The sequence below is a fragment of the Pan troglodytes genome, chromosome 3, assembly GCF_028858775.2.
Source record: "Pan troglodytes isolate AG18354 chromosome 3, NHGRI_mPanTro3-v2.0_pri, whole genome shotgun sequence".
NCBI lineage: Eukaryota > Metazoa > Chordata > Mammalia > Primates > Hominidae > Pan > Pan troglodytes.
The window spans coordinates 141,815,103-141,841,253 of record NC_072401.2 but is presented as its reverse complement, the minus strand read 5'-3'; the positions used below and the strand labels follow the sequence as shown (position 1 = coordinate 141,841,253).

The 26,151-nt window shown below is 38.4% G+C and overlaps 1 protein-coding gene, 1 long non-coding RNA gene and 1 pseudogene across 4 annotated transcripts in view; 2 read left to right on the top strand and 1 right to left on the bottom strand.

The window, feature by feature from the left end:
- The window catches only part of SCOC (short coiled-coil protein), a 39,219-nt gene that overhangs the window by 2,129 nt on the left and 10,939 nt on the right, over window positions 1-26,151 (bottom strand). The window contains exons 1-3 of one of the 3 annotated variants that reach the window (XM_001139435.6): window positions 6,699-6,952; window positions 1,217-1,288; window positions 757-840 (exon numbers count right to left, since the gene is read on the bottom strand). In XM_001139435.6, the coding sequence (XP_001139435.1) occupies window positions 757-840; window positions 1,217-1,288; window positions 6,699-6,879 (337 nt within the window). In that variant the 5' untranslated portion in view covers window positions 6,880-6,952. Of the gene's footprint in view, window positions 1-756; window positions 841-1,216; window positions 1,289-6,193; window positions 6,481-6,698; window positions 6,953-26,151 lie in introns of those variants that run through there. The other 2 variants (XM_063809875.1, XM_054683392.1) reach the window with 2 other exon arrangements.
- On the top strand, window positions 6,913-19,648 carry LOC107974419 (uncharacterized). Its single transcript, XR_001717168.3, has 3 exons — window positions 6,913-7,153; window positions 11,055-11,095; window positions 19,504-19,648. It is a non-coding gene; the product is annotated as an uncharacterized LOC107974419 (long non-coding RNA).
- Window positions 13,539-14,364, top strand: LOC100613038 (large ribosomal subunit protein eL14-like; annotated as a pseudogene).

The window sequence follows — 26,151 nt, the reverse complement described above, 5'->3', positions numbered from 1 at the left end:
TGAGACCAGCCTGGCCAACATAGTGAAACCCTATCTCTACTAAAAATACAAAAAAATTAGCTAGGCATGGTAGCAGGTGCCTGTAATCCCAGCTACTCGGGAGGCTGAGACAGGAGAATCGCTTGAACCTGGGAGGCGGAGGTTGCAGGGAGCCGAGGTTGCGCCATTGCACTCCAACCTGGGCAACAAGAGTGAACTCCATCTCAAAAAAAAAAAAAAAGAAAAAGAAAGCTAATAGGGAAGTCACAGATGACTTTTATTAACTCTGTAAAATGTAAATCAGTGGGAGGTTCTAAGTGACATGATCTGCTCACTGTGGCACCAAAAACACAACCTCTTAATTTCATTAAAACTCAAAAGATGTTTCAGTGTATTAATTTTATGCAAGACTTAGAAAATGAAAAAATTCAGATGAATTCCTTTTTAATCTCCAAGGCTAATACATTGTTTTTACTTTAAAATAAGCTTTATTAAAGCGGACTTAGTAACACATTATGGGGACTTAAAAGGGGGTCTCATACTAGCCAGCATTATGTTAGGCTTCAAAGAGGGAAGCACAATAACAACATTTGACTTGACTGAAGTGTATCTGTTCTTTAAACTACCAAAGCAGGAAGATAGATATATATATGTGTGTACTTTGAAGTTCATTCTTTTAAAAATTATACATCCTAACAAACAAAATTTAGCAATATAAATGTTTACAAGTTCAATTAATTGGCTGTCATTCAAATAAACTACAAAATGCAAGCTAACCTTCAAGTGTGTGTTGGAGTTCCAACACTTGATTAATAAGTCTTGTTTTTTCCTCCAGTTCCACTTGATTTTCAGCATCAACTGCTGTAATATAAAGGTTCAAATTTACTATTAATTAGCATTAGGTACATTTGTGTAGGGTAGCACTTAAAAATCTGCAAAATGTTTTATATTCATTCTTACTTGACTTATACAAGAGCCCTGTGAAATAAAATTTTGTATCCCCAAATTGCAGATAACACCACTAAGGTAAAGAAGATAAAAACAACTTGCCAACCTCTCATAGCTAAGGAATGGAAGCTGCTTTGGTTGGTCCTTTCTAAAACTAGATGAGATATAAATAAGTAATTAGCCAAGATCAAAGTCTTCTAAACATGGTTTCTCTGCCCTTTCCATTGCTTAATAAAGCAAAAGCATCCACAAAACCAGGAGTATACAAAAAAGAAAATGAAGAACATACCATCCATGTCAGCATTCATCATCTTGGGTAACAAACTTTTGGGCCTTGGATACAAAATTCTTGATGAATGGTCTACAATAAGAAAAATTCAGAAATATAGACACATACAGCAATAAACTATAAGCCTGTTTTTCAAAGGAGGATGATTTTGTTAACTATGACATAGTAGGACTTTTCATATGCTTTACTAAGAATAAAATAAATGCCTAATGGGTAAATAAGCAAAGGATATAAATAGTTTGAGAAAATGTTGAGCTTCTTGATAATCAAAAAATACATAAATACCACTGTACAGTTATTATTTTTAAAGGAGATAATGATCAATACTAGCAAAGAGTTATGGAAAAACAAATACACAAACACTGGACACAAATTTTAAATATGTAATCTTTTTGGAAAGCAGTATGATAATAAGATTCATAAAAACATTTAAATCTTTTTTAACTGAGTATTTTACTCTTGGAAATTTAGGCTAAGGACAATAATGCAAAGAAAGTTATATACATAAAAATCACTTCAATTTTATTTACAACGAAGTCAATCAGAAACAACATAACTGCCCACTCAAAGTCTGGTAAATTACAGTTGTGATTTTCTTTTTAAGAAGATATATTTTTATTTATTTATTTAGAAATAAGGGTCTTGCCAAGTTGCCCAGTCTGTATTAAACTCCTGGACCCAAGCAATCCTCTTTCCTCAGCCTCCTGAGTACAGTTATAATTTCTAATGGAGTGGCTACTGAAAATAATTATGACTATACTACATGAAAGAATGTGTATAAAATTGCATATTCACTGATGTAAATTATGTGAAATATATATAAATATGCATAAAAAACATGAAAATGAAAAAATGCTCTGATATTAAGGATGACGGTATGGATGAAGATAAAATTTTTTCAAATATTCTTCTTCATTAAAGTATTGCTTTACATATACTGTTTAATTTTTTACAAATAAAATTCAAAAGATAAATACTAGACCATCTAAAATATTAATGTGGAATAAATGAAAAAATGTCTATTCATCAGCTCCTAGTCAGGGTTAAATCAAAACAGACTAATCAGGATGTAAATAAGTAAATAAATACTAACATTTTATTATTACAATGAAGACTTCTAAATATTAGAACAAAAAATTTCTATAAAACATGTTCTGCTCCATTGCTAACAATCATTTCATTCAATGTGTTCAAAATATATTAAATAATGTCACCAGATTATTACTGAAAACAGATTTGTTAACCAATCTAATCTACTACATTGAAGCAACCTAGACCTGTCAGTGTTATTCTTTCAACAAGTATTTACTGAATATCTTCTATGCCCAAGGCATTGTTATGCCTCCGTATCTTAAACAGTAGAAAGCAGACCTATTAAATAAGGATATCTACATACTAGAACTAGAATCACAATAAAGAGATATCAGTGTATTACACATTCTCTCACAGCTTCTGTTAATACAAATCTTGTTGTACTTCAGATACTAACATGAAATTTGAAAATGCCCAGTGTACATCTACATAAATCCTGTTACACTTTAGATACTAACATGAACTTCAAATTAAAATGCCCAGTGTACATATACATAAACTTCAAGTTTAAAGTTCAAGTTAGATAGCACTCACTAGTCTAGAAAAAAATATGAAATATCCCTTGTATAACATTATTAAATAATTAACTATAAATGGTATACAATTAACTTAATAATGCTGAATAAACCTACTCCAAGTCTTCTAGCATCTTTCCCCTTATCTAAACCGCACTTAAAGTTGCTCTGCCCGACCTCTTTTTCACATGATTTAATTCTCAGGTTCTCTGCATTTCAGATTACTAAAATTTTTCCAACAATTCTTTTTTTAAAAGTTATTCGGCCTACTGTAGTATTTAAAGACCACACTCCAAAAACTATTCCTCTCCATTGAATCAACATGTCTCTTTAACTATAATTGAAGAGGAAGAGTGTTAGTGAAAACTTGATTTGACATTTCCCTGACAGAGAAGCACACCTGTAACCAGGTACTACAGTCATTCTCTTTTCATACCATTTCAACCACTGATCCAGCTAAAAGAGGTCTGAGTAAGATGAGAGAGGCAACAGCCAAAAGCAAAAGTGATCGTGGGAGTGCTCAGCAAGAGTAAGCTGCAATTTGGCATCTGTCTTTGCTAAGTAATAAATTAAAAGTGCTTCAAATTTCTCATATCCAATGATTTTAAGGCTACAGCTAGAACGAATTTTCATGATAGCTAAGAAGAGTTATAAGATATACAAGCCAAAGCAACAGATAATCAGAAAATCGACACAGCTGATTTTGAAGTTAGATATAATACAGTGATAGGGTAGTCTTCTTTTGCTTATGTTTCAGACTAATATTTAAATTAAACCAAAAAGTCTGCAAAAACACAAGTATTCCAAACTCACCAATATAAGAGGTAAAGAAAAAGAAGCCAGTTTCTGAAATTCTGACCACATATAATTCAAACAATAGAAAACCTATGCATGGTTTAGCAACAGTGTGACTTCATCTGAAAAAGTGAAAGAAAATAAAAAGCAGAAAAACAGGGTGGAGAGGGCTTATTAAAGGAAAAATTACTCTTACACTCAAGATTGGGGTAGAGGCAGGAGCACAAAAGTAGTGCCACAAGAACAGTGCTATAGGGTATACAACGCGAGAGAGTACAATACACACCACAGTCTATTGTAAGATTGCACCCCAAGTGTTGCACAGTGAAAAACCCGCCCACTGTATCTGGCAGCCCTACGAATAAGGGCATTACTCTTTAGTACAGTGGACCACAGCATTACCTGCTGCCTTTCCACGACAAAAGAACAAGAAGCAATTGTATTTTATTGTGATGTGATCAAATAGACCCATCTCAAAATGCTACTATTGTATTAATATATATTCAAAGTCTTTCAGTAGATTTAGGGCAATAAACTGATTTGTTTGACATATGGGATCAAAAGACTTGCTGAGTTCTTTATGTCAAAGTATTTTAGCCATGGATTTTTTCTTTTAAAATAGTATTGATCCCCAAACTGCCCAAAGTCTACATTAACACAGTACTACATCATAACAGATACTTAATACTGAGCTTTTCAAATTTTTCAACTATAAAATCCTTTTTTACCTATAGTTGCTATAACATCAATCTAATTCCATGTCAAATATGCTCTTAAGAGTTCACTTTCAACTCCTTCTGCTCCTATATATAAACGCAAATCTGATGAAAAACGAGAAAATTAAGACCAAGTCTGCTCAAGCGTGGGAACACTGAAATGAATTTGGGGCGCTGAGGCTGCTCTGCCTATCCTAAACCACCTTACCCCAGAAATAGACATGGTTCGCTGAGATTCTTCAGCTCTGATGTATGGCTAGGTCAGACCTTTCAAAGGTTTCTCAAAAAAACACAGTAAATTCGGGTATCTAGCCTTGGTTAGTGGAAGGGAATCTAGAATTATTTTTTTGATTATTTAAGTCCACGAGGCAGAACGCATAGAGAGAATACAAACCAGGAAATGTGGCAAACATTGGGACAAGATTCATTTAATTAAATAATTTTTGCCATGCACACACACCTGTGACCAAAGACGATCATCTTACCAAATATGCCCCTATCTTATTTTACAGTATCTCTAATAGTGTACAATATCCACAATATCATTCTCCTCAAGAGGCAGCCTGGCACAATGATCAACAACATGGATTCAGATTACCTGGATTCAAATCCTAGCTCTGCAATTTATAAGCTCTGGAACCCTGAGCAAGGTTAACACCTCGGCCTTAAGTTTCCTCATTTGTAAAATGTGGATAATAACCGTACTTATCTCATGGGTTTGTTGTGAGAATGAGTGGATAGATACAATGTGTTTGCAACAGTACCTAGTACATAGTAGGTATTCAATAAATGTCTGCTATCGTCTTCTCTACCTTTTAGCTCTAATTTGGGCAACAGAAAGAATTTAAAGAAAACCATCTGGTCCAGCTGCTTCATTTTACAAAATCAAGGCCAAAGATGACAATGGCTTACTGAAGACCACAGAAGTAGTTAGCAACAGGGCCAAGACTACAACAAATGCCCAGTGTTTTTTCCACCATTCCACCACAACTATTGTCACATCTGAGCCTGCAGATTTTGAGACTTTTTCCTAATACCCGTCCATCTTCAGCCACTCAACTTTTCTGCATCTAAAATTGATTTCACCATCTGTCATACTAGAGAACTACTAAGACTGCTAAAATAATGTCTTCGTGCATTAATGTGCTAAACGCTTTGCATATGTTATTTCATCAAATCAACAGAAGGAAACTGCAATTTACAGATATGGACACTAAATTTCAGAAAGTCTATATATCTTTCAGAAAAGCTGTTTCAGAGGTTTCACAGCCAATGTCTCTACCAAGAATTTGAACCCAGGTCTAACTTCACAGTCCATGCTTTTTCCATTATGCAATGGAAGAAACTTTAATATGATCCTAATCTTAAGTTTGCCAAACATTTTCCTACCACTGATGTCAAACTCCTCTGGAATCTTTACTAAGCAAATGAAAATAAACTCCATTCCCTTCAAGCTACGTCAACTTCAATATAATGTCTGTTCAGATCTGTTCAAGTTCTGCTTTGACTTGTCCTGGTTAAATAAATCCAGTTTCAAATTCCACAAGATCAAGGAATTGTTTGGCCAAATGAGGATTTAAACGGAAGCTATATACTCTCAGAGAATGGCTAGCTACACTGATTTTAATCAGGAATAGAGGCACCAGAATACATGGGCACAGCTTTGGGTCCTCGGGCATAGACAACGTGTTGGCAACCTGGAATGGCATCTGTCCTTATTGTTGCGTAAGTCTGAGGTTGACACACTGTATAACAGAAGCCCTGCCTTTCAGGAATGTATCCTCTTTCTCCTTTCCAAACCTTTCTTCCCAAAACTTGTTCAGCAGGACTCTGGGGGAGAAGACGATCAGGAAACAAACCCAGGTGCCGCTTTCGCCGCCTGGAAAAATGGTCCAATCCTTATTTTACAGCTCTCTAGGCTCCCTCCCCACCTCAGCCTCCCCTCCCATCTCTCAGGCTCTCGCAGAGCAGCCACGGGAAGGTCCAGGCGTGCCAGGTCCCATTCCACCCAAACGCCCCTCCCGCAGTCCAATTCCAGAGCCGAGAGCTGCAAAGCGGCTCCCGACCCAGGAGCTGCGGGGAGAAAGCTGCACGATGTCTGCGTCAGGGACCGCGAGAGGTCCCTCTCCCAAAGAACGCCTGGGCCTGACAACGAAAACAGGAGAAAAAGAGGTTGCGCAAGGGTTCTGCCGGGAGCCAGGCCTCCGCCGCCCACCAAATGCCCAGGCCCGAGACCGCTCCTCCCGGGCCCCCGGTGCGCAGGGCCGCGTCCAGCCCGCCCCGCCCTCCAGGCCCTCGGAGGTACTGAGGATGCAGCTCTAGTCGCCAGGGGCCAGGCCCTCCGCTGCCAGGGACGGCCCTCACCTTCCGCTTGAGGCGCCGGGAGAGGGAGGGATCCGGCCGACACCTCAGGCCGGGACACTTGGACCAACTGACGCCGGCAGCTCCGCCCACTCCGCCCACAGAACGTGCGCCGTGAGAAGAATCCCATCCCGTTCCAGCCGCTCGCCTGCCAATCCTGACTCGAGAATACACGCCTGCGCATTAGCTGCCCGCCTCACCCCAGTCGTCCAATCTCAAAGCACCGGGATCCACCTTTGCCATAACAAAAGGACACTGACATCCAATCAGGATTGAGGTCGCTGTGGGCGGGACCTGGAACAGCGACAGCCAATGACAGTAAAGAAGCGAAGCTAAGCAGCGCTGGTGAAGCGGCTCGTCAGGTTTATTAGGAAACCTGACAATTGGAGTGAGAATCCCAGTGTGGAAAATCAGGAAAGAGGCTGGTATGAGCGACAGAGAAGTCATTCAGGAAAGAGGTTGGTATGAGCGACAGAGAAGTCATTCAAGTTCAAGAAAAGAGCGTTTGCGAACCAAGCAGAGAAAGTCAACGCGACACCGTCGTTCCTTAATTCTAAAAGCAGACTTTTTCATATTTTTCTTATTTCCGAAATCGGAAAGCTTATAGTTGAGCTAGTGGAATGTTCCTCTCCTCACGCCCCTCCTCCCAAACTATTATTAAATCTGTAGTGCGTGGCCATTTAATATTTTAGAATTGAGAAAATACCCTAGTGGTACTGAGGCATAGCACTTGTGCTCACCTTACCCCTGTGGAGCCTCACAGCAACCCACAGAAAGGAACTGAAGCCTGAGCGTGAATACATTTCTTGCTCAAGGTCACATATACGGTATCAAGAGTGGAGTGTTCTTCGTGACACCGTTCATCGTAATCTAGCACTTGACACAAAGCGGCATCCTGCTTTAATATTCGTTGAGTACAAGGTAGACATCCACAGCAATACATTATTATTTTGGCTTTGGCACAGCCTCCTAAGCTGTAGAGACAAGCCTTATGTCTCCCTGTTTCTTGACTTTTTACTTCTGGCACAGTTTGCTGACACATCGCCTTAATCATTTTAAGAGCTATATAAAAATATCTTCTATTCAGTGTTTTGAGAACTATGCATTTGGCTGCGACTGCAATATTCAGTTTGAGGAAATTTACTAGAATGCAATGTAGGAGCTAAATAAATGAAAAAAATCCAACATAAATCTAATAGGAGTGCCAAAAAAGAGAGACTAGAGAGAATGGATGCAGGCAGTATTCAAAGAGTAATAACTAAGAATTTTCCAAGATTGTGGAATATTTGAATTTTCACATTCAAGAAGTACTTATTCTTGAGCAGGATTAATATAAGAATTCTATGCAACGGTGAAATTGCAGGACACCAAAGATCAAGAGAAACTATTAAAAGCAACTTTTTGTTTTTGCTAGAACAGTATTTTTAAATATTTTTAATTGTAGTGAAATATACATAGAATAAAATTTACCATCTTAACCATTTTTAACTTCAGTAGTATAAGATACATTCCACATTGTTCTCCAACCAATCTCCAGAACCAATCTCTCTTTTCATCTTGCCAAACTAAAACTGTATACCTATTAAACAGCAACTCTCCATTTCCTATTCCCCTCATCCTCTGGCAGTAATCATCTTACTTTCTGTTTATCAGTTTGACTACTCTAGGTACCTCACATAAGTGGAATAATACAGAATTTGCCCTTTTGTGACTGGCTTATTTCATTGAGCATAATGCCTCAGAGTTCATCCATGTTATAGCATATTGCAGAACTTCCTTTTTAAGGCTGAATAGTTCTATATATCATTTATTATGTGTATTATACTACATTTTGTTTATTCATCTATCAGTGGACGCTTAGGTTGCTTCCTCCTTTTGGCTATTGTGAATAATACTGCTATGGACATGGGTGTGCAAATGTCTCTTTGAGACCCTCTTTTCAGTTCTTTTGGATATACACCCAGAAGTGTGTATTAATTTGTGCTGAATCATATGGTAATTCTATTTTAAAGCAACTTTTAAAAAAGTGGTATTGACACAAGAATAGACAAAAAGAAAATTAGGAAAAAAAGGATACCTGGAAGTTGGTATACAATAAAGATGTCTGGTGAGGAATAACTGTTTCTAAGGTTGTGGGGAAAAAACTATTATTCATTACTGTTGGGAGTGTAAATTAGTATAGTAACTGTTCGTGGGATATAGAAAACACAAGTTATGGTGGTTCTAGTTAAATTGGCTATTTATATAAAAATAAGAAATTCAATCCTGATACCACAACAGAAATAAAATTAAATTCCAAATGAAATAATGATCCAAAATGTGAGAAACAAAACTCTAAATTTTTAGAAGAAAAGCGTATGTCTGTATGATATCACCGTAGGGAAGAAACAGCACGATTCATTAAGGAAAGATGTAAAATATTGATTATTTTAAAATTTGGAAGTTTTACAAACAGAAGAGAAGCCATCTCTAATCAAGTTAAAAAACAAGCCACAGGTTGGCAGAATATAGTAAAACTCTCAAAATATAAAGAATTCAGGCCAGGCGCGGTCACTCACGGCTGTAATCCCAGCACTTTGGGAGGTTGAGGCGGGTGGATCACGAGGTCAGGAGATTGAGACCATCCTGGCTAACACGGTGAAACCCCGTCTCTACTAAAAATACAAAAAATTAGCTGAGCGTGGTGGCGGGCGCCTGTAGTCCCAGCTACTCGGGAGGCTGAGGCAGGAGAATGGCGTGAACCCAGGAGGCAGAGCTTGCAGTGACATGGTGCCACTGCACTCCAGCCTGGGCGACAGGGTGAGACTCCGTCTCAAAAAAAAAAAAAAAAAAAAGAATTCAGACAAATCAGTAAGAAAAAGACAACTCAAGATAAAATATATGCAAATAACATAAGTAGGCCACTTACAGAAGAGGAAAACTGAAAGGCCAGAAAGGTTTTTAAAAAATGTTTACCTTCACTAATAATTGGGTAAAATAACATTAAAACAATTAGATAAAGGGGCATATTCATCAAGAAGACGCAAAATCCTAACCACAGTGCTACAAAATAGAAATGAATCAAAAATTAATTGAATTCAAACAGTTCATTACTCCCTGCTCTGCAATTTGTAAAACAAGTATACAGATAATTTAAGTATACAGAACTCAGGTCCCAAACTTTTCAGTATATTAGAGTCACCCGGGAATCTTTTAATTATTCTAGTGAACAGACCACACCTCAGAATAAATTACAGTCTTAAGGAGTGAGATACAGGCATTAGTATTTTTGAAAGTTACAAAGGTGATTTTGAAAAAAGGCTGGCAAATTTCTGAACTATTGATATAGAAGACCTGAACAATCCTATCAGCCAACTTGACCTAATGGACATTTGTAGAACATTGCACCCAATAACTGAAGAACATGCTTTCTTTTCCAATGCACTTGGAAAATTCATCAAAATAGACTCCACTGTGTATCATCAAACAAATCTCAGCAAATTTAAAATAATTGAAACAATGAAAATTATTGTCTCTACCCGCAAATTAAACTAGAAATCAGTAACAGAAAGATATTTGTAAATCTCCAAATAGTTGGAAATCAAACTATGTACTTCTAAACAAACCATGGGTCACAGGGAAAGTCACACACAGAAAAATTAGAAAGTAATTTGAAACTAAAATGTAAACATAAAAGGCAGCTCTTGCATGACTCAGCTTTCAGCTTATTTTCAGCTTTCAGACTTGGGAGGCTGAAGCAGGAGAATTGCTTGAACCCAGGAGGTGGAGGTTGTAGTGAGCTGAGATGGCGCCATTGCACTCCAACCTGGGCAACAAGAGCGAAACTCTATCTCAAAAAAAAAAAAAAAAAAATCCCCCTTCTGAATAAGGAAAGGCTATAAGTACAAATAGAAACCACTGAGATTGCATAGAAATATTTGATTATAAGGTGAACATTCATGCGACCTGGACTATGTGAATATTGATAATATAGTTCATCTAAATAAAGACACAAAATTACATTTTTTTCATAGAGAATGGGGGAAGTCCTAATTGAAAACTGTACAAGGCAATGTATTATGTGGGGGAAGAAATTATAAATAATGAAATAGAGAACTTCCAAGATCTTTTTGATGTTCCAGTCTGGCACACTCTCATTGTGCACATACAAGCTGCTATTTTGTCTTAATTAGAGTGTTCTAAACATACTGTGGATATTTTAAGGTGAAATATGCTAAATGGAAGCATTTTTGATAACTTTCAAGTATAACCAGGTGTGTTGTCTGATGCTTTAAGCTCATTAATTTGCAAAACATGTTCCATCTCATTCCTAAATAAGAACTCACATTTTCTTTTTTACTCATTTTTTTCACTTGAAAGGTTATTGAATTCATTGGAGAATGAATGCTGTTCTGAATTTGGTGAGTAAATAATATAACCTATTTGTTAAAACTTGATTTCAAAACTAGACATAATTGTATACTACAGACTAGTATACTATACTCAACAGTATACCTTATAGCTATTTGGTAAATTAAGGTGTTCATGTATACTTTTCTCAAGATTATAATTTCTGATAATAACCAAGAGTAAATAAATTTGATCAGTCATTTTCATTTATTTGTTCAATAGGTAGAGGAAATGTAAGAAATTACCAATGTACTTTTAGAGTTTTTTCAAGCAAGAATTCCAAAGGATTTCAAGGTCTTTATGGAATCAAGCTTTGGACTTTATCATAAAAATGGAAATAATTAGGAATGATTCTGTGCAGTCTCGGTGCTGTGAAAGGAGAATAAAAACTCGAGACTCCAATTCACTCTGCCAGAAAGAAAAAAATAAGCTGAAAGCTGAGTCATGCAAGAAGCTGCCTTTTCTTCTGTTCCTAAGCAGATAGCTACAGATAAAAGGTTAAATATCTCCATAGGTAGCTACTCTATGTTCACCCTATTTCATGTAAAGTGCTGATTTGCAGCGCACAAGATGAATGCATCATTCACCATTCCCCTACCTGCGCCTTTTCTCCTGCAAAGTAGATTACTATACCCTCGCTCTTACCTCTCCAACCCACTTTTCCCCTTTAAATACTGAAGCTCTCGAAGTCATCCTTGGATAAAGGAACAGACCAGAGACTGTTTCTGTGATTCTGTGTCCTTTTCTTCCAGGTATGTCCTTAACCTTGGCAAAATCAACTTCTAAATTGATTGAGACCTGTCTCAGATACTTTTTGGTTTACAGTCCTTATTTTTCTCTAGATAGTATTTTCAAATTAGCATTTCCCCCAGAATTGGTACTTATACCTCTGGTTGTACAAGATGAATTTTTAAAAATAGTTACATGTTTATTTTATTATAATAAATATGAATAATACAAGTAATTCTCAATTCACAGATGTTAACATGTTGCTTAGAATAAAGCTAAGTTCAAAACTGATTTTAATTAAATGGTTAATTTAATGTGGCAAAAATTATGATGTTGGTATATGATTGGTTCAGAAAACTCTGATCTGCCAACAATGTGACAAGCATTGGTTTGAAGAAGAAGAAACCTGGGTTCTTGTTCTGGCTCAGCCTAGATTGAATTCATTCCATTCTTTGCTCATTTAAAAGTTTAGTTTTGTGACTATATCGTGAGCTAGATACTGTGCAGCATTCAAATATTTGAAATTAACCATGAGACTGCAGGGAGTTAGTCACTTTCCTGTCCACCCCTGTTTCCTCAAGTGAGGGCTTGGAAGAGAGTTCGTTTAGCTTCTTAACATGGTGTAAAATAACATTAAGAACTGTATCAAACAACACTACCAGTGAGTTAAGTGAATGGTTCCCTATATTTAAGAGTCAATCTTTGCTGGTAAGATTGTGTCTGACCATCCAGCTTTTGGCACCCTGCCTGCCACAGGTTCTCAAAGCATATTTTCTGAGTGAGTTGTAATTGAGCCACCTCATTCCAGCTTTTGTGATTTTGTGATTTTGTGATTCTGTGATTCTCTAAACACTAATCTACATTTTCAATCATGTCAGCTGGGTACTTGCTCACTAAAATTTTATAAAAATAATCTGGCTTTAGACTGGGCACAGTGGCTCACATCTGTAATCCCAGCACTTTGGGAGGCTGAGGCAGGTGGATCACGAGGTCAGGAGATCAAGACCATTCTGGCCAACATGGTGAAACCCCGTCTCTACTAAAAATACAAAAATTAGCCAGGCATGGCAGCACACACCTGTAGTCCCAGCTACTCGGGAGGCTGAGGCAGGAGAACTGCCTGAACCTGGGAGGCGGAGGCTGCAGTTAGCTAAGATCACGCCACTGCACTCCAGCCTGGGCAACACAGCAAGCCTCCATCTCAAAAAAAAAATAATCTGGCTTTAAAATCAAGATTAATCATATGTGTCTGAGACATTAAAGGAGATTCTGTTTTTAACAAGCATAAAGTAATTCTCTGAAGAGCATAGAAGTCAGGGTTACAGTGATAACTAATATTTTTATTTATTTATTTATTTATTTATGAGAAATGGTCTTACTCTGTCACCCAGGCTGGTATGTAGGGTCTTGCTCTGTTGCCCAGGCTGGAATGCAGTGGTGCGATTTTGGCTGACTGCAACCTGCACCTCCCAGGTTCAAGTGATTCTCCTCCTCAGCCTCCCGAGCAACTGGAATTACAGGTGCCTGCCATGACACCCGGCTAATTTTTGTATTTTTAGTAGAGATGAGGTTTCACTATGTTGGTCAAGCTGGTCTCAAACTCCTGACCTCAAGTGATCCACCCACCTGGGCCTCCCAAAGTGCTGGGATTACATGCGTGAGCCACCACACCTGGCCGATAACTAATATTTTATAAAAGAATGCACCTGGCCTTCTTCCTTCTTGCCAAACGCCACCAACATGGTGTTCAGGCGCTTTGTGGAGGTTGGCCGTGTGGGCTACATCCCCTCTGGACCTCGTGCCAGAAAATTGGTTACAACTGTAGATGTTATTGATCAAAACAGGGCTTTGGTTGATGGACCTTGCACTCAAGTGAGGAGACAGACCATGCCTTTCAAGTGCATGCAGCTCACTGATTTCAACCTCAAGTTTCCACACAGAGCCCACCAGAAGTATGTCAGACAAGCCTGGCAGAAGGCAAACATCAATACAAAATGGGCAGCCACACGATGGGCCAAGAAGATTGAAGCCAGAGAAAGGAAAGCCAAGATGACAGATTTTGATCATTTTAAAGTTATGAAGGCAATGAGGAACAGAATAATCAAGAAGGAAGTTAAGAAGCTTCAAAAGGCAGCTCTCCAAAAGCTTCTCCCAAAAAAGCACCTGCTGCGAAGCGTGCTACTGCTGCTGCAGCTGCTGCTAAAGTTCTAGCAAAAAGATGACCGCTGCAGGCAAGAAGGCTCCAGCTCAGAAGCTTCCTGTCCAGAAAGCCACAGGCCAGAAGGCAGCGCCTCCTCCAAAAGCTCAGAAGGGTCAAAAAGCTCCAGCCCAGAAAGCACCTGCTCCAAAAGCATTTGGCAAGAAAGAGGTGATTAGAAAAGTAATAAAAGTTCTATTTGGGAAAAAAAAAAAAAAGAAAGAAAGGAAAGGAGGCACCCAAGATTGCAAGCAAGGCTCTAAAATGCTAGGCTGCTCATGGATTTTTAAAATTGCATTATACAAACATGATCTTTACAGTTTTCTGTTTCCATGGTAACCATTTATGATAAAAATAATCAACTTGTTAGAGTTCCTCTGTCAGCTTTTGTCAGGATCTGGGATGTTACCCTACAGTTTGACCCTTGAATAATGTGGGGCTTAGGAGGTGCCAATACCCTGTGTAATGGAAAATCCATGTATAACTTTTGACTCCCCCAAAGTATAATTGCTAATAACCTATGTTGACTGGAAGCTTTACCAATAACACAAACAGTCAATTAACACATATTTTGTATATATGTTGTATTCTTACAATAAAGTAAGCTAGAGAAAAGAAAATGTTATTAAGAAAGTAAGAAGGAAGAGAAAATATATTTACTTTTCATTACGTGGAAGTGGGTCATCATGAAAGTCTTCATCTTCTTCATCTTCACATTGAACAAGCTGAGGAGAAGGAGGAAGAGAAGGGGTTGGTCTTCCTGTCCCAGAGGCAACAGAGGCAGAAGAGATAGAGGAGGAAAAGGGAGGAAGGAGAGTCAGCCACTCAGTGAAACTTTATGAAAATACATTGTAATTTCTGTCTGACTTTTTGCTTCTTTTCATTTCTCTTAGAATGTTTCTATATGGTAACACCTTTCTTCCACTGCTTTGGTTTCAGTGCCTTTATCAAAGAAGTTTCAGTGCCTGTATCATAGAAGACATGCCATTCTTTTTGTCCAAGAAGTCAAAAGCAGTCTTGAATAACTGGAACCCTTCTGCCAGATTGTCTAATGTCAATTTGTTTTCTGGCACTGCCTCTTCTATGTCTTCTTTCTCATCATGTGGCACTGGTTTGAAAGCACCAATCTCCACCATGTCTTCTTCTGTTAATTCCTCTGGTGTGGTATCTATTAGCTCTTACATTTCTCCAAGATCCAGATCTTGAAACCCTTCACTTTTCACTTTTTTTTTTTTTTTGCCATATCCATATCTTTCATGATTTCTTTGATTGGCTCTGTGGTAAATCCTGTGAAGTCATGCACAATATCTGGATAGTTTTCTCCAGCAGGAATTTATTATTTCAATCTTCATGACCTTCACAACTTTTTTTTATAACAACGATGACATCTTCAATGGTGTAATCCTTCCAGACTGTCATGATGCTCTCTCTATCAGAATTCTCTTCCATGGCATTGACAGTCCTTTCCATTGAGTACCCTGTGTAATAAGGCTTAAGGGTTCTTAGGAGCCAAGGATCTAGAAGCTGAATTAAAGACATTGTGTTTGGGGGCAAGTAGACCACATTGACAGCTTCAGTTTTGACCTCATGGGGTTCTGGGTGGCCAGAGGCACTGTCCAATATCAGAAAAAAATTTAAATGTAGTCCCTATGGGCAAGGTAATTCCTGACCTCAGGGACAAAGCATTGATGGAAACAATCCAGAAAAAGGGTTCTCATTGTCTGGGCCTTCTTGTTGTACAGCTATTAAGACTGGCAGCTGATGTTTTTCTTTTCCCTTCAAGGCTCAGGGATGAGCAGCTTTATAGATAAGGGCAGTCCTGATCATAACCCCCCTGCATTTGCACAAAACAGTATAGGTAGCCTATCCCTTCCTGCCTTAAATCCTGGTGCTCACTTCTCTTCCTTACTAATAAATGTCCTTTGTGGATTTTTTTTTTCCAGAATAGGGCACTTTGATCTGCATTAGAAACCTGTTCGGGCAGATATTCTGTCTCCTCAATGATTTTCTTAATGGCATCTGGGAACTTGTCTGCCGTCTCTTGATTGGCAGAAGCTTCTTCTTTAATTATCTTGACATTTTTAAAGCCAAACCTCTTCCTAAAATTATTAAACCATCCTTTGCCAGCATTAAATTCTTCAGGTTTACATCCTTCGCCTTCCTTTTGCTCTAAGTTGTCATATAATGACTTTGCTTTTTCTCAAATCACATCACAGTAGGTATGCCTTTCTTATAGCAATCCTGCATTCCCACAGAAAAACTGCATTTTCAATACTAGATAAAAAGGTATTTTGCAAAAAGTGTAAGTTTTTCATGCTTGCTGGTGTAGCTGCAGTGATAGCTTCATGAATTTCCTTTTCTTTTTTTTACAATCTTTCTTAAGCTGAATTCATTTATCTTGAAACGGTGGGCAACCAAAGCTGCAGACTTCAATCTACAATACATATCAAGCAATTCAACTTTGTCTTGTAATGTCATGAATTTTCTCTGCTTCTTGGGAGCACTTCCAGCATCACTAGTGGCACTTTGTATGGGTGCCATGGTGTTATTCAAGGTTTACAGTATTGCACTAAACACAATGAAAAAACACTAGAGAACCACAAGAGATTACTTTTTACTGTTATAGGCAATTTACCAGAGAGATGAACTGCTCACACAGAGATAATTAGCGTCCCATGGCATTTTAAGTGGATACTCACAGCACTTAAGCTCACAGCAATAGCAACAGGAAGTGGCTGTGAAATTATTACAGTAGTACAGTATGTACTACAGTTAATTTTATGCACTTATGATTTAATACAGCATCTGTACATTTGTTTACATTTCTCTCAACTGAAAATGGTGCCATGTGTGGTCTGTAAGCATGTGCATAAGTTTTGATAAATTGTAACTTTTTATAATAGATTTGTGATATTTTATGGTAATAAATAGTAACACAGACTAGTATCTACATATGTTTATACATTTGTGACATACCTAATTTTTTTATATATTTCTAGGCTATGAAGTTTGTGAATTTTTCCAAATTGTCACAATCTCCAAAAAATTTTCCATTATATTTACTGAAAAAAATGCATACAAGTGGACTCATGCGGTTCAAACCCATGGTGTTCAAAGGTCAGCTGCACTTACAAGCTAACGATTGCCTGTTTCATGAATGCTGGCGGAAGACATGAGATGTCTGGGTCAGAGTCTAAGGACTCTCTTACTCCCAGCTCATCATGAGCTTCGTGCTGCTTTGTTGCTGTTACCTATGTCCCCCAAGTCCCACAGGGACGAGGCAGAGGGCCCCTGTAGATGCCTGTACATGCAGTGGGTTATGATATAGGAGAGGAACATTGAGTTTGGGGAATCTTTGGCTTTTATGGCAAGTGGAAGCAAGCTTGCTCTTTAACCAGAGAGGCATTACCTCATCCCTTAAAGTTGCTCTCTGAAAACATACCTGAGTAAAGCCTGGGTTGGGGCCTGTATTCTTGGCATACCAGCAAGAATATGCAAGAAAACTCAGGGCCCATCCCAGTTTGCTTCTCCCAAAAACCTCTAAATTGAATGATCTTTAGTTCTGTGTCAAACTCCTGTTTTTCTTCCTCCTTCCTTATATAGTATCCTAAGGGAAATACTACAAAATGTCTCAGAAAATGTTGGTTGGATATCTAAAGTTTAAAAAGGAAGAGAACCACACCAGCTGGAGATTAAAGAAGCATCAGTAGAAGTCAGTGGCCATTAATAGAAATATTTTAAAAATAAGTCAAGTAGTATTTTTGTAGCTCCCTCCCTAACCTTTCTTTTCCACTATTTGACCAAACCCTACAACAATAAGAAGTAACAGCTGGGCACAGTGGCTCACGCCTGTAATCCCAGCACTTTCAGTGGCTGAGGTGAGCAGATCACTTGAGGTCAGGAGTTCCAGACCAACTTGGCCAATATAGCGAAACCCTGTCTGTAATAAAAATACAAAAATTAGCCAGGCATGGTGGCTTGGCCTGTAGTCCCAGCTACTTGGGAGGCTGAGGCAGGAGAATCGCTTGAACCCAGGAGGTGGAGGTTGCAGTGAGCCAAGTTCACACTACTGCACTCCAGCCTGGGCAACAGAGCGAGACTCTCACAAAAAAAAAAGAAGATAGAAGAAGGAGAAGGAGAAGGAGAAGGAGAAGAAGAAGGAGAAGAAGAAGAAGAAGAAGAAGAGACACACCTGTCTGTAGCCGGTCTTTAGTTTGTTTTAAAACAATTGCTTAAAATTAGTAATTACCAGGATAGTTAGTAACACTCATCGCAATGAAGCAAATCATGCCCAGTGTGAAGCAAAGATATGGCCAGGCTCTCTTTTTCCTTCTTCAGTGAAGGCAGAAAACTACAGAAAGCCTTGCTACTAAGGGATAGGGGCTGTGTCTGTGTCGTGCTCAGAATAACTCTCAGTGTCTGCTCTAAAGGCTGATGACAACCAATTTAAATCAAGTTCAAGTCCCCTTCAGCCTTAGAAGAAATAGCTCCTCAAGTTATTGAAAGAGCCCAGAATTCCTTGCAACTCATTCTTTATTATAGAATTATGAGTTCTGGAGTTTGTAGATTTTCTTTTTGTACTACATGAAGCACATTACAAGAAAGTATCCTGTAGCTTTCATTTTGGGAGAAAATAGATGTAGTCCTCAGAGGTATTCTGAATCCATTCTTGTCACTCACAGAAGTTTCTTCACAGGAGATCTCCATGACTCTTTACATTTCAAGGTATTAATTTCACTTGGAGCATTGTGTGTCCCACCCAAAGAGTTTTACGTTAAAATACATTATTTTATTTATTTATTTAGAGACAGGATCTCGCTTTGTCACCAAGGCTGGAGTGCAGTGGCACAGTCATGGCTCACTGCAGCCTCAACCTCCTGGGCTCAAGTGATTCTCTTGCCTCAGCCTCTCAAATAGCTGGGACTACAGGCACAGAACCATGCCTCGCTAATCTTATTTCTTGTAGAGATGAGGTCTCATTATATTGCCCAGGCTGGTCTCAAACTCCTGGGCTCAAGCGATCCTCCCACCCTGGCCTTCCAAAATGTTGAGATCACAAGTGTGAGCCACTGCGCTGGCCTAAAATACAGTTTAATAGAGTTTTTCCTAACAAGCACCATTGGCCGCAACTGAAGTCAGCATTTTAACATTTTCATGTGACAGTCAGTTCTAGCTTTGATGTAAAAGTCCTAAAGTGTACTCTTATCATCACTTTCCAGAAAAAAAAAAAAAAAAAAAACCCACTGCCGTGCTGCAAGGGACCATTGACAGAAATGGTGATTACAGTGCTTGTCCCTACAGGTCTGTCAGCAAGATAAAATAAGAAAATCTGAGAGAAGTTGCCTGGCATGGTGTCAGTACTCTTGGCATACCAGCAAAAATATGTAGCGAAACTCAGGGCCCATCCCAGCCTGCTTCTCCCAAAAACCTCTAAATGTAATAATCTTTAGTTCTGTGTCAAATTCCTATTTTTCTTCCTCCTTCTTTATACAGTATCTTAAGGGAAATACTACAAAATGTTGCAGAAGGTGCTGGATGGATATCTAAAGTTCAAAAAGGAAGAGAACCACACGAGCTGGAGATTCAGGAAGCATCAGTAGAAGTCAATGGCCATTAATAAAAACATTTTTTATTAAAATATTGAATCTGAATAGAAACCTCCTGTACTTCATTTCTTAAATCCCTTGAGGGTAGTAACTGCATCTTCTCCATTGATATAGCCCCTGCCAAGCACAGTGCCTGAAGGCAGGTCCATAGACATTGGCTGAATAAATGAGTGCTCTGTCCCCAGTCCATACTTTCTCTGTGTCATAAAAAAGCTGACATGTCTGTGCTGCATTTGAGGATGACACTGGATTTCCACATTGCCTTTTCGCCTCAGAGCTTATATTACTTCCTATCAAGTTATCTCTCTGCCCCTCATCGCATCCCAGTGAGAAAGCAGAAAATCCTAGAAAGTCATTTTCCTTACTGTTCCGGTGGTGGCTCTTCACGCTTACAGAATGTTAGGCACACCTGGAACATCACCTAGAGGGACACTGACATCACCTCATCATAACATACGTCTCTGACAACTGTCAGGAGATATTCCAAGTAAATGAAAAGACACCGTGAATGCCACTTAGGGGTTCTACACAGGGAACTATTAGTAACAAAAGCCTATTTATTCTCTTTGAGATGGTATGCTGGTGACCTCTAGTGGCAAAATTGGTTCAAAATCAGCTTCTATTTCCCACAAAATTTACTTCTTTATTAATTCATACTTTAATTTTATCCTTTATTTAGTAACATTCTCTACTTGTGGAATGTTCTTAATTATGCACAATGATTTGTGTCTGTTCATATCCAAGTAGCACAATTTTGGCATTTCACGAAATCACAGAACTTTTGAGCTGAAATAGTTCTCAAGGGATCTGTCAGTCTTATTTCATTATACCTGGAAAATGAGACCCAGAGGAGTCAAGTAGCTTGCCTGAAGCCTCACCACAGCGGGGCGACAAAAAGTCTTCTGACTCTAGCACACTGCCTGCCTGGTAGTAGAACCCAAGCGACTAAAGAAAAAATGGGATCTTGTTTAGAGTTCCATGTGGAGGAAGAGCATGGATGCTGTCCTATCCCTCACTATTGTATCCTGGGTGTGTGAGGAGCCTTTAATTCACAGGTCTTTAGAGAGAGTACAAAGCATCTGAAGGACCATCCCTGAGGAGCCTCACTCATATCTGCATGGGCATCTTTAGATCCCACGTCTCCAGCCTGAGTCTGACGTCATATTGAATGAGACTTCTGGGGTGTCTTGAGAGAGTAAATGTATTTTGCATTTGGAAGGATGTAAATTTAGAAGGATGTAAATAATCTGTGTCCAGAGGACCAGCTGTGGTGATTTTTTAAGTGGTCACAAATCCCTTGACATGCCCTCACAGACATCCTCTCCTACGTTCCTTCCCCTTGAAGCTGAACAGGCTTGGGACTGCTTCCACCCAGAGAGTGTAATGGAAGTGACGCCGTGTGACTTCTAAGGATCAATCATAAAAAGTACACACAACCTTCCTTGTTGGTCTTAGAACACTTACTCTAGGGAAAACTAGCCACCAAGTAGAAATACAATTCCCCCCAAACCACTATACTGAAGAGACCATATGTAGGTGCTCAAAATGACAGCTCCAGCTCAGCTCCCAGCCAGCAGCCAGCTTCCACAGTGGCTGTGTGAGTGAGCCACCTTGGATACACAGCCTGTCTAACTTCAGATGACCGCAGCCCCCACCCACATCTGACTGTAGCTGCAGGAGAGACCCCTAAAGGAGAACTGCTCAGCTAAGCCCTTCCTGAATCACTCAGCCACAAAATAGTGAGCAAAATGAAACGCTGTCGCTCTACAACACAAACTTGTGGGTAAATTGTTACACAGCCATAATATACAGAACAAATAGTTTCTTAAAGACATTTCTCTCATTCTGTAACAAACACTGAATGAAAATGCAAAATAACATATACATGTTAAATCCTGGTGGAATTGCAGTTAATCTGTTCAACTTTCGTAAATCAAAGAGTTTTTGGTCCAAATGAATAGGTATTCTAGGTGACAGAAATATAAGTTCTTCCTCTTTCTTGAAATGGTGATTCCATTTAATAGAATGGTGATTAAAATGGAATGGTGATTCTATTTTAAGAAGGCTAAGTAAATTTTATGCAGTTTTCCAAAGGGAATTTTCTATTTCAGAATCCTAGCCTTTCTCAACCAGGTTTCCCCAAATGAACCACAGAACACAGAAAAGGATTTGAGTGACTACTTTCTGAATTCTCCCAAGGGTGTTTTATAACTAGTACCTTTCTAGATGCAATGAAAGAATTTAATTCAATGCATACAATGAACACCTTAGGAAGTCTTAGTTCCCTCTCAGAACCCAGGCTGAGAAGGCTGGGAGGCACTATAGGCTAACTCAGCCATACAGTAGCGTTATCAACAGGAAACTGAAGTTTAGAGAAGTTAAATAATTTGCCCAATGTTACCACAGCTAGCTGAGCAAGGGTTTGATTGCAGGGACTTCAACTCTAGAGCTTGGAAACTTAGTCATTACTCCTCAGTGTTTCTAAGAAAAATACTCCATAAATGGGTAATAAACAAGGGAAATGTTAGCTCTTAGCAGCAATGTTTGTATGTGAACAGTTAATGGACTTAGCAGCAATGATTGTAACTATCTGGTAATGCAAATTACAAGTGCGTAAACTCAAAGTTATCTGAGCCAAAGACTTCTTTTTCCTTTTACTTAAAATAATAAAGGTAAAACTTTTTTAAAAAGTATTCAACTCAGGTGTTGCTTTATCTCCAAACCTGTAAGCCATCAATACAATAGGGAGTGTGAATCAGGGGAAGGACAGAAGAGTGGAGTGCAAAGGTCAGGCCCTGAGACCAGGGCGAGAAAGCAAAGGGATTAGGAGTGCATAGGCGTGAGAGAGAGAGAAAGGAAGGGAAGGAAGACAGAACACAACAATGGAAAGGAGACACACACCACAGAAAGCACTCAAGAGAGGATCAGAGGCAAGATTACAACAAAGGACACAGTGGATAAAACATTTGTTGAGGGAATGAGGAAAAGGGGAGAAAAAGAGAAGGTGTGGGGTATAACGAATTAAAGATGCTACTATTCGTCATTCTTTATTAGAATGACGAAAATAATACCAACTACGATGGGTTAGGAAAAGTAGTATAGTGAGATGGCAAAGGCAGCTCTGATCTGTCTCACCATTTTGACAAAGTGGCATATCTGATATGTAGAATTTAAGGTCATAATCCTAATGTGAGTCCTGGCTTTGAGATCCAAGTGAAAATACCAATGTTTGGTTTATAAACACCTTATCTCCTTAGGGAAATTAAGGTTAACAACTTCAGGAGCCCAGCCACATGGCAATAGGAACATGCATTGTCTACACCCACTTCCATCCAGTGGCATTCACTGCAGGAGGTGCCAGGCTGAGAGTCAACTCAGATACACGGAACTGACAGCTGGGTATGTAATGGGTGAATGGATAAAGGAATATTCCACTTTTCCTTGTTGAATGCCCTTCCGTATCTCTACTGGTGAAAAATTTGAAGACAAATTTACTGGAGAAGAAATGAAGTGAATATAAGTGTAAATTTGAATAATTCAAGGCAGTAGGAATAGAATCTCTGTACACCTGATTACCATATATAAAAGATTTTAAGGCTGGGTGCAGTGGCTCACACCCGTAATCCCAGCACTTTGGGAGGCTGAGGCAGGCGGACCACTTGAGGTCAGGAGTTCGAGACCAGCCTGGTCAACATGGTGAAACCCTGTCTCTACTAAAAAAAAAAGTACAAAAATTAGCCAGGTTTGGAGGCAGGCTCCTGTAGTCTCAGCTACTTGGGAGGCTGAGGCAGGAAAATCGCTTGAACCTGGGAGGCGAAGGTTGCAGTGAGCCGAGATTGCACCACTGCACTCCAGCTTGGGCAACAGAGCAAGACCCTGTCTCTAAATAAATAAACAAATAAATAAATAAAAGATTTTAAGGTACTATGTATCTCTTCCTTTTATCCTTCTCTAAGGATATACTGAGGATTATAACTCAATAAATTGGGAAAAAGTAAATTATTCTGATATAAATAAATAAATAGTTTGATGTGAAATGAAATATTTATATAGTCTCAAAATATCTCCCTCTAAAATACGTGCTAATTACTGAAGGAAAAATGAGTCAGACACCACCCGTAATCAAGAGCTCAAAGTTAACCTCACTGGTAAAGAGAAAATAGAAATTATATACCACCTGACAGTATGCAATGAGAAGAACACAGTATCATTCTGCTATATTCTTGCCAAACTTATTGATCATGAGGAAACATCAGAAAACACAAACTGAGAACCATTTTACACAATGACTGCTCTATAATCTTTTAAAGTTATGAAAGTCAAGTAAAGATGGAGGAACTGTTCCAGATTGAAGGAGATGAAAGTGACATGACAGCTACATGCAACATATGATTTTAAAATGATACTTTTTGTAAAGGATATTATCAAGACAACTGGTGAAGCTTCAGTGGGCTTTGAAGATTGGGTGAGAGTGATGTAGGGATGCCATTTTCCTGATGTTATTGGTTGTATTGTGGTTACGAAGGAGAAAGTCTTCGTTTATAAGAAATATACACTAATGTATCCAGGAGTGATAGAGCACAGGCAACTTTCAAATAACTTAGGAACAAAACAGAATCTTCTTTAAGTTACTTGAAAATTTTCTATAGTTTGAGATTATTTCAAAATAAGGGATAAAATGCAAAAGACATGACTGTGCTGAAGGGTGTCATTTACAATTTGTGCCGCGTCTCCTTTACTCTCCACCCTCCATGCCTTGAATATCCTGTAGCTAAATTTGCCACTTTCTCCATTTTATTTTTCCTAAACAACTTTTCACATGCATCACCATAGTGGTGTTGCGATAGATGTCCATAATCCAAACACTGATATTTTCACATGCTTCTGAAAATTATCACCCATGTTAGGATTAATACCTTAGTTCTATATATTAGAAAAACTCTAGTATTAATCTCATTTTTTATGAAAAAAATTGCATAAATATAACATGAAAATCTAATAACCTGTAATCCCTTCACACTAATACATACATTTTTCCAAGTTCCCTTCCCATTCTAGTCCATATATATAAATTACTTTTGCATGGTTGTAATCGCAACATAGATACAATTTTATATTCTATCTTTCATGTCTGAGCATATTCCAATATTGGTAGAGAGCCTCTGGGCTCTTCTTGCCCTCTGATTCTATGATTACATTTTTGAAACAATGACCTCATAACATAACTAGAGGACCATATTTCATTATTCAATACCTGCAATGCAGGCACCTTATTGCTTCTACCTAATCAGTACAATGCAGAAATGCTATCTATCTAGTAATTTCAATTCTGATGCATTGTCATTTGACAGAGGCTTTTAAGTCACCTAGACCTGGGCTTGAATCCCAGCTCTGCATTGTTCAATGTACTAAACCTTTCCAAGCCCAGTTTTCAATCTGAAAAACAGGGATAATATCAATAGCATGATATTTGTGTGGATTGAGATAATGCATATAAATTTCTTAGCACAGTGCCTGGCATATAATACATTTTTAATGAAAGCTTATTATCATTATTCACCTAAGAGACTGTATTAGTCAGGGTATCATTGTTCTATAACATTGTTTAATATACATTATATATATATACACACATATATATACATACATATATATATATATTATATATATATATATATAATGTATAGGCTGAGAAGTTGGGCCAGTCTCACCTTCTTACATTTTTCTGCCTGCTTTATATTCGCTGGCATCTGATTAGATTGTGACCACCAGATTAAGGGTGGGTCTGGTTTCCCAGCCCACTGACTCAAATATTAATCTCCTTTGGCAACATCCTCACAGACACACCCAGGATCAATATTTAGCATCCTTCAATCCAACCAAGTTGACAGTGTTAACCGTCACAGAGACACATGACTAGTTAGTAAAGTGTGGGGTTACTCCAAACATTTGAGACTCTTAGTTTTATTTGCGATGAGTGATGACGGGTTGCTTTTTAGATAGAAATAAATATCCAAATAGTTAACTAGGATTTCCAAAGAAAAATTGTCACCAGAATTGAGAATCTACAGGAAAACTAGAATGACATTTGATTAATCATTTTTTCCAACTCCTGCATTAATCTTCCTCCCTCAAAAAGGTATAAAAAAAAACCCTTAAGGATATAATCATTAGAACATGCAGTTTGCTTTTTAAAAATAATCAATTAGTTATGAATTTGTCGAATTCCTTTCACAGTCAAATGATTACACGTTACCTAAAAAGCATAAATGTCCCAGCCTACAAAATGGACAAATAGAGGAGTTACTGTTTGTGTTGGTAAAAAATATCCTGCAAAAAAAAAAAAAAAAAAAAAAGTTCTTTGAGAAATTCCTTGAAATATAGGCTCTCCCAGGGCAATTGTATGTGGACGATCACTAAATATTTCACAGAGAGACACTAGCTGAGAAATGTAGCGGTTAGGGGTCAACAGTCACTGTAAACTGAAGAGTCTCTCAAATTATAACATTTTATTACAGAAATTCCATTTTTACAG